Genomic DNA, 9,566 nt, shown 5'->3' with positions numbered 1-9,566 from the left:
TTCAAGGAAGGAGCACGCCATGTCTGACACTTCCTACAGTCAGGTTTCTGACAAAGAGGCGGAGACAGTCAGGGTTAGTTGTGGTAAACCTGCTAGGGGGCAGGTTAGCTTCACGGAGTGTGTCGTCATAGTAACTCACTCAGAATTAATGTAAACTCGCTTTGTGAAACCGAAAACCCAGAGTTTTCGTTAACTCAGGGTATACTTACTCAGAGTTTGCACTAAACCGGCTTCCTGAAATAGGGCCCAGGTAACAAAAGCTCAACACTGCCCCCTAGCATCCTGGAGCACTTCTGTTGTGTTTTGTACGTGTTTTGTCTCTAGGGGCCACCGTAAATATACTTTTATTTATTCACTCCACATAAAATGTAATAAATAAATAATATAATACAAAAACCAACTATTCACAGTATAACTTTTAACTATTTAAATTTTCAGCTTTTTCCTTTTAAACAAATTTAAAGTGAAACAACACAAAACACTGCAAACCACAACACAATTACACAGCTCCTTCTCCCTCACACTGATTTAATCTCGCTGCCATAAAGAACACCTCAGGAAGCATCTGCATTCTCTATAAAGCTGTATGATAACTCTTCATTCTGTGACAGGATCCATAGAGGCTGGGGTCTTATGGGCAGGTGCAGGCTGTGCAAAGATGCCTCTGAGACAATCCAGCACATAACAGCAGGGTGCAAGATGCTAGCAGGCAAGGCATACATGGGACGCCATAACCAAGTGGCCGGCATAGTGTGCAGGAACATCTGTGCCGAGTATAACCTGGAAGTCCCGACGTCAAAATGGGAGACGCCCCCAAGGGTGGTGGAGAATGACCGAGCTAAGATCCTGTGGGACTTCCAGATGGAGAAAATGGTGGTGGCTAACCAACCCGACATAGTGGTGGTGGACAGGCAGAGGAAGACGGCCGTAGTGATAGATGTAGTGATACTGAATGAGGCAACATCATTTGAGAAACTATTAATGGAAATAATAGTAACAGCAAATAATACTGTAGTAGCTATGGAGAGGAGAGCTGCCTCTGTCAGCACAAAGCTTGGGGGGGAAAGTATGAACTGTTATCGCAGTGTTACTAAAATGATATCCTTTGTATTTTGTCATATCTCATATTTTCCTCTCGCTAACACTCCTGGTAAAGCGAATAAAAACATTTTACACTTTTTTTTATTGTTAAGAGTAAATTCTCTGATTAGTGCTGCCCTCTGCTGGTCAGTGGGAGTGGTTCTGTAAAAGGACAGCAGCTACATCTCGTCTGGAGGCTGAACAGAATGGGAACAAATGAACAGGTTTCCTTACACACCTCCATATTTGGTCGTGTCTGACATCAGCAGTGAGGTCACCGAGCAGTGGATTTCCCTGAGAGCTGAGGATAGAAACCAGAGTCTATTGTTCAACATCCAGCTGCAAACAGAAAACAAAGGGCCTTTTCTTTTTTGCAGGTTTTACCCTGAAGATATGGAGCAGATCAGTGTTGACTTTGATGCTGTGGTGGAAACACGAGCTGCAGCTGTGGCTTTTTCCTGCCATCGCTCAACGTGAAGAAGACAATAGGTTTGAGGAGAGGGAGACAGGACCAGGCAGGAACAGTGAAATAACAACATACCTGTTTGAGGTGGAGGCCTGGAACTGATCTCAGAGACCTCATAGGCTGATGCTCTTAACAGCAAAGCACCAACAGCTTGTACACCTAACAACAGGAGCTCCACTATCAGCACAATATCTGCTGTTAGTTTTATTTACAGTGAGCAGGTGTGGAGAGGGTCTGTGGGTCTGTTCAAACTGTCAAACGTCACAGAGGCTCAGCCGAGGGAAACGCTGACGTCTATGAATACAGACGTTAGTGATGGGATTTCCGGCTCTTTTTAGAGAATCGGCTCGGCTCACTAAAAAGAACCGGTTCCTTCGGCTCCGAACCGGCTCTTCAGGTTGTTTTGTTGCTTTAATTAATTTATTATTAACAATATAAAATTATACACAAAAGGAATTACTAATGTAAAAAAAAGTGGTTATATGTATAAATGTTTATATATAAATATATGCAGTGGCCCCAAGAGACAAAGCACGTACAAACTCCAAAACGCATTTCTAGCATTAACTGAACTTCAAAACAGAGCTACTAGATCACTTAAATTACACAATTGAAAGCATAAGTGTATTGTTTGTGTATTTATACACATGCACTCATATATATTCAAATAATTTTAAAAAATGTTCATTTACCTGTTACTACCACACACCAAATCTGGTCGTTGGTACTTCCTGGCTTGTGTAGCCACCAGGTAACAAAAGCTCAACACTGCCCCCTAGCATCCTGGAGCACTTCTGTTGTGTTTGTACGTGTTTTGTCTCTAGGGGCCACCGTAAAAATACTTTTGTTTATTCACTCCACATAAAATGTAATAAATAAATCATATAATACAAAAACCAACTATTTACATTTACTTTGAACAAATTTAAACTGAAACAACACAAAACACTGCAAACCACAACACAATTAAATATAAATTGAAATATGAAAACAAAAAGAAGATGCACATTCTCTGTCATATGGGCCTGCATGAATAAACTTTCTGAATCCTTTATCATCTGCAGCTGAAAATAGTTGTGGATGATTACTATACCTTTCTAATGTGGCGTTGTTGTCCCTGGCTCTCTCTCTCCCTCCCGCTCTGTTCCTGTGCTAATGTGAGTGTAACTTCCGCCCCTCCCCCCTCTGCTCAGCATAAAGCACAAGGCTCGCGTGCAGAGTGAAGCGGAAAAAAGTGTGAGAGAGAGAGAGAGAAAAAAACCCACGGCTCCCAATAAGGAGTCGGCTCGCGTCGGTCACTTCAAAGAGTCGGCTCTAAGAGCCGTTTCGTTCGTGACCGACACATCACTAACAGACGTGTATCAGTATGTCACATTATAACAGACTTTTCTCAAAACTCCTTTTGTTCGCTGCTAAAATCTTATTTTTGAGTATGAATTTGATGTTTCCTGGTTCTCGCACTGAGCGATGGATCTGCACAATGTTTACAAATATGGACACAGACAAACACACATGTTCATGGTCACAGTCTGTGTGGTTATTACCTGACACTAAAAATAAACAGGTCTTGTGAGTGTTTCTGTGTCTGTAACACTAACATCAGCAGAGAAGTTTAAAATGCCTTCATTCTGACTTTTGCGCCCAACAGAGGACAGCAGTTAAGACTGCAGTGAATGACAGACGTTGACGGTACTGCTGACACTCTCAGGGCCCTCGTTTACATTCTGTGAATTGCTGCGTTTTGGAAAGGTCATTTTCTTAAAGAGGACAACCATAGCCACATTTGGATATCTATATTATTCACATAGAGCAAATGACGGACCTGTTTAAAAATTTGAACGTATGCTGAAGTAGTTCCATTTCAAAGTAGTATGGGTTTGAAGAAGATTTCACTTCAATGGAAAAAAGGTTCATAAAAAGCAAAACACTGAAAAGTTACAAAAAAGAGACAGACATGGTGCCAGGGTAGGGAGGGGATGGGAATTGATAAGAATTTAGCGATTCCATTATCAATATAACTTAGAGATTGGATTTTCTCGTAGCAGTTTCTAGCACCAATGCCCAAAGAGCAATCACCACGGCGATGCTACCGTAGAAACACGAGCAGGTAGAAACAGAGGCTGAAGCTCATCCTCTTGTTACCTGTTGAGGTTCAGGCTCTGGCTGCTGGTCTGGGGTCAGCATTTACTCAGCTTTAACCTCACTCTGGGCTTTTGACTAGCTTAGCATTAGCATCCATTAGCATGCCTGCAAAGCGCTGAAGTTGTGTTAGTAGTTTGTTTCTGTTCTGGATGCAGTTTCCACTTTACCATCACACTCCCATCCTTGTGTGCAATTAAATACGAAAATGAAAATGTCCATGTACTCACCGCAGAGTAATTTCCTCCAACATATGAACTGACATCAGCTGATTGTAGCGCAAATGGAACTGATTAGCAGGAGTGACAGACAATGCTAAGGAACTGAAATGGGAACAGGTTCTTGTAGAGAACTGGGTCTCGATTCCCATCCCACAGATCTACAGACCGGTCTGATACCATCTAGGAACCATCAGCAGTGAGAGGTTGCTGGTTGCCTCCCTGTGATTGCTTTGGTTGCTAGCATATTGATACATCATAGTTTGAATGAAAGTGATGGCTATAAACACTGTCCAGCTCTCTGTGCACAGAAGAGATACAAACCAGAAACAGATACTGTGTTCCTTCAAATGTTTGCTTCTCTGAAGCGTCCAGCAGAGTTGTTAGCTAGAAAACACTTGTTGGTGTATGAATGTGTGAATGTGCAAATGAGGCATGTTGTACGCTGTGCTTTGAGTGCTCAGGTAGAGTATAAAGGCCCTATGTAAGAACCAGTCTATTTAGCAAGACTGTTAGCCTAGTTAGCATTTGTGCTAAGCTAGCTGGAAGCACTGTTAGCACACTGAAACAGAGGCTATACTTCTGGGGCACTTTGTTATATTTTGTTGAACGACAGGTGATTAATCTATAAAATAAAGATGTAAACAACTTAAATGTACACTAAGACTAAACTTTTGTATCGCAGGTTGTCTGCTGCTGCTTGCTCCACTCCCCAAACAAAAATGTTTATTTCCCATGGAAATGCCCCCACCCCCAGCTCCTTTTTGTCCTCCTTTGTTGTCCCCCAGGTTTAAACGATTGTAGAAACACCCCTGCTCTGATAAATATCTGGGACCTGAACTGTTCACTGATTTATGGGCATGCTATAAAAATATTTAAGTAAACATGCAAAGGCTGGAAGCGCTCTGGGCTTGTCTGAACACACACGTACAGGCAGCAGCTGCATTATTCACATTCAACTCACATCTTTATTTGGACTTTCTGTCTTTATGAGAGACGAAAACATAGATAATTTGGTCAACGTGTCCCTGGCGAAGGTCACCAGCGCTGGGAGATGACGTATTCAGGGACAACTGAGAAATCAGAGTTTCCCTAACACAATTAAATGTCTGATTTCCTCCTCTGGAAATGTTTTCCCACAATTATTGGTTAGTTGTCATTTTGTTTGTAACAGAAAGGAAGTTCACTGTTTTGTAAACCAGCAGTTAACGTTGACTGAATTCATGCCAGTCCATTATAAAGTTGGTGAGGTAATATATATATGTGTATGTAGTCAGGACAGAGAGGATGATATTGTGAAAAAAGTCAGATTTTGTCTGATTACATGAAAAGAATGTGAGGAGGTGCAGCAGCAGCAGGGATGCTGTAAACACTGATACTCTTCATCTGTCCTTTTTGTTTGAGTTTTCTCCAACATAGAAAAGATTCACAGCATGTTTGTCTGATCAGATGGAGACTGTGGCTGAAATCACTTATGAATGATTGTTGTCATTGGGCCTAAACAGGTTTTCTCACTGAGCTAATTGGAGAGAGCTGAGAATAAACAGAGTCTGAGATCAGACAGATGATATTCACAAACTAAGAGAGCGTGTGTGGGACTGCTGATGTTTGTTCTGCTGCTTTAAACCATTTATTTTAAAGCGTTACTTCCTTCTGGTGCTGGAACAGTGAGCTGGGGAGTTTAGAGGACGATGGTGCTACACATGTCTGTGGAGCGTCAGTGTTTCAGGATGCAGTGCAGATCCATACTCACTTTTGTCTACTGACCTGTTGAACCTGTAAGCAAACGATGTAAAAGTGATATAAGGCTGACAGACTGCCCTCCCCGGCCCGTGCTTTGAGGATTCTGACAGCACGATTCAGGCATATTAATCCATTTAAACTAACATAGTCATCCTTCTGTAAACAGCTTCAGCGAAGCAGAATATTTAGTACAGTGATCATTACAACTGAAGGATCTGAAGAACCATATATCATACCATGAAAGAAAAAAAACTGAAGAAGAGCTGAGGAGCAAAGTACTCATGATCAGTCTGGGTTACAAAGCTGTTTATAAGGCTTCAGTATTTCATCACTCTGTATTGAAACATGTGTAACGACAATAATTAGAATCCTAATCCTAATTTAGGACAGGCTCCAACAAAACATCCCGATGGTCCCCGAGACGTTCTGGGAAAATATTCTGTGGACGAGACAAAAAGAGTCCTGTTAGTAACACAGCACGTTATACACTCGAACACGGTGAGGTAGTGTGGTGGAGTGTGGTGGTCTGCAGCTGCTTTGCTGCTTCAGGACCTGGACCATTGCTTTTGCTCTCTAACAGAAAAGCTTGAAGGAGAAAGTCTGACCATCAGTCCCTGTCCTGAAGCTCAAAAACGCTTCGGTTTAGCAGCAGGCTCAAAAAATCAGAAGCCACATGGAAGTTTTGTAGTGGCTGAGTCAAAGTGTGGACCTGCGTCCAAATGAGATGCTGAAACAAGCCGTTCATGCAGTGTGGCTGAGTTATACGGTGGCCCCTAGAGACAAAGCACGTACAAACTCCAAAACGCATTTCAAGCGTTAACTGAACTTCCAAAGCAGAGCTACCTACCTCACTTAAATTACACAATTAAGAATTATGTGTATTGTTTGTGTATTTATACACAAGCACTCATATATATTCAAATATTAAAAAAAAATGTTCATTTACCTGTTACTACCACACACCAAATCCGGTTGTTGGTGCTTCCTGGCTTGTGTAGCCACGAGGGTACAAAAGCTCAACACTGCCCCCTAGTGTCCTGGAGCACTTCTGTTGTGTTTGTACGTGTTTTGTCTCTAGGGGCCACCGTAGAATTACAATAGTGAGCTAACACGAATCACTGACATCACACAAGCAGTTATTACACACAGGGTCAGTGTTGGGAAGGTTACTTTTAAAATGTATTCCACTACAGATTACATATTACATGCCCCAAAATGTATTTCAATGACAGTAACGTATCCGGATTACTTAATTAATATATTATCATGCTTTTTACAGCTACATGAATGTTGCTGTGATTTATTACTATTACTGAAGGTTACTCGCCATTTTTGCAGTGATCTCGTATAGAAATCAGGTCCGCGGCTCCGAGCCGTAGTAAAGGGGCCTCTGACTAATACGTCGGGTTCGTGTCGGCTCGTAGCCGAAAACTAGCTTCACTTTGTTGTCTGGGTCAACTTTGCTAGTGAGAGACAGAGAGAGGCGTTGAAAGGCTGCTCATACGGAGCTTATTGTTTCAGAGGAAACAGTCGAGTCTTAACAGCTTACTCACAGCTGGGCTTCACTGCCCATCAGGCTACACTCTTCAGGGCGATGCCTGTAACACTCTGCCTGTTGCCTTCATATTAAATCATTTTTGGATAATTATTTTAAAAAATGTTTCTTCACGTCATTATGCGGCCGCGAGTAGAGGTGACGTGGGCCTGAGACTGAGGCACAGACATTAGAGCCTCTTAATGTGTGTTTGTTTGGGTTTCCACCAGCGTGGAAACCAAAAACAGAGAGGACATAGCCGAACATATGAAACAGGAGAAGACCGCTGTGTAATCCATTTATTTCAGCAAAGTAACTGTATTCTGAATACCACCTTTTTAAACGGTAACTGTAACTGAATACAGTTACTCATATTTTGTATTTTAAATACGTAACGGCGGTACATGTACTCTGTTACTCCCCAACACTGCAGGGCTGATGAAATCATCACTTATAGACTGCTTTTTGTCTGTTATGAATATTTGTGGATGAAACATGTGAGTGAAAGTTCAAATGAGGGGAGCCAGTACTGTGTGACAGCAGTGCAGCACAAGCACACACAGGTTTGTGCGTGCCTGCGCTGCCTCTCTTTATTTGATGAACAAACATATTGTATTTACAGTCCTGGTGATTTTTGTATGTTTGTGTGAAAAACACAGGTCAGTGTTTTCTTTGTGAAATGCAGCTTAACTTGAGTTTTTCCCTTCAGGACGGTCTGAGCTGATCCTTTGTGGGGAGTGAGAGCACAGAGGGAGTGTAACGTTAGCCCGACTCACTGACTGTGAAACTGTGGAAGGACCTTTAATGCTGCAGTTTTCACTGTGATTCATGTCTGTCTGTTTCTTCATGTTTGGCAAACGTGGAACAAACTTGGCAGGAAAACCAGAACCCCCCCCCCCCCTCCCCCCCCCCACCCCCCACCTTCTCAGTGTCCTCATCCTCCTCCCCCGCTCCCTCTCTCCTCCCCTTTTCTCTGTGTTCATATTCATTCAGAGCTCCGTCGCTCAGACCATCACACCTCTCTGTGCTCTCTCTGCTCTCTGCTTTCTTCATCTCCAGGTCTCCCATCTGTCCCTGTCTCTACCATCCTCATCCTCACTCTGTCTCTCCATGGGAGTCATGTCCTCCCCCAGGTTCCTGTCACTTCATCTGCTTGGAGCCTTGCTGCTGCCGCTGCTGCTGCTGCCTGGTGAGTCTGTTGCAGCTGTTCTACTTCCTGTTCTGAATGTATTTGACATGTTTGCCCCCCCTCCTCACCCCGGCTCTGTTTGTATGTCAGGCTGAAATGAGCCCCCCTTCTGTCTGTGTAACAGGAAAAGTGATTGAGTAAGAAAACAGCGGTGTCATGTGTTTTAGAGCCCACACTTCCTCTGTGATTGCACTAACTCTAATATTCTGATGAAGAGTCACAGAAAGTCAATGAATCTTGGCTGATGCTGGAGTTTCTAACACACAGCCTTCTTTTTTTAGACCAGGATGGAAAAAGCAGCGACTGCTGATGTCTAGTTTACTGTCCTGCAGGGGATTGTTGCTCTGTGAGAAATCTGGATCTGATTAAAGCTAACAGAGCACAGAAACCTTCCTCCTTAAAGCCCACTCTGTTCTGATTGGCTAACTTGTGGAAGCCTGCCGGGGGCCAGAACACAATGAAAGAAGGCTCCTCATGCCTCCTTTACTCTGATTGAACACAGAGTGGGTGTGGCCTCTGTCCTCTCTTCATGACATCACCCAAATTTAGCAGAAAAAAAAGTCTGTATGCGAGCTGTTAGCTCTCAGGGACTGCAGGTACATCCACAGACCGCGTTATTCCATGACCATCCACCACTGGAGCAGGAGATAGGTGACAGGAAATAAGGAGACAAGAATAGGTCCCTTTGTGTTTGTAGCTCTTTGATTTCCATGTTTTATTCTGTTTGTCTTATCACTGAAACAAGCAACAAACAGGCGACTTGGTCCCAGATTTACTAATTGGGGTAAATTAGCATAAAATCACAAAAATGTGCCAGTGAGTGAACGTGCCCTAATGTGTACATACAGCCAGGCAGTTTTGCTAATTACCAGTGAAACTGAAGGACACACGAGAAGATCAATGAGAATGTTTAGTGACCAAAAACCCAAACAGTGTGACTGACAGTGGAAGCACTGCTCAGCTCAGTGTTTGAGATGTAAAGGCTTCTGTCTAAGCTGATGGGACTGTGTGGATCCAGCAGGTCGAGGCTGGTCCTCTGTTAACAGACACAAGACAGAACTTACCACCAACCACATGTTAATGAAGTTACTGCTGCATGGACGTAAGTGTACACTTGTTTATTTCCTGCGTGCTGTGAAAGGCAAATGACTCACAGCCACCTGTGGGCAACTCATACCCTCAGCAGAATCCTGAGTA

The 9,566-nt window shown here is 43.0% G+C and overlaps 1 protein-coding gene across 2 annotated transcripts in view; it reads left to right on the top strand.

The window, feature by feature from the left end:
• The first annotated feature begins 8,164 nt into the window (after positions 1-8,164).
• Positions 8,165-9,566, top strand: part of LOC143412520 (uncharacterized) — an 18,466-nt gene continuing 17,064 nt past the window's right edge. For both annotated transcript variants that reach the window (XM_076873551.1, XM_076873550.1), the window contains exon 1: positions 8,165-8,369. In XM_076873551.1, the coding sequence (XP_076729666.1) occupies positions 8,291-8,369 (79 nt within the window). In that variant the 5' untranslated portion in view covers positions 8,165-8,290. The remainder of the gene's footprint in view (positions 8,370-9,566) is intronic.

Source organism: Maylandia zebra, linkage group LG14 (assembly GCF_041146795.1).
Source record: "Maylandia zebra isolate NMK-2024a linkage group LG14, Mzebra_GT3a, whole genome shotgun sequence".
Lineage (NCBI taxonomy): Eukaryota > Metazoa > Chordata > Actinopteri > Cichliformes > Cichlidae > Maylandia > Maylandia zebra.
This window is presented reverse-complemented; position numbering and strand designations above follow the sequence as displayed.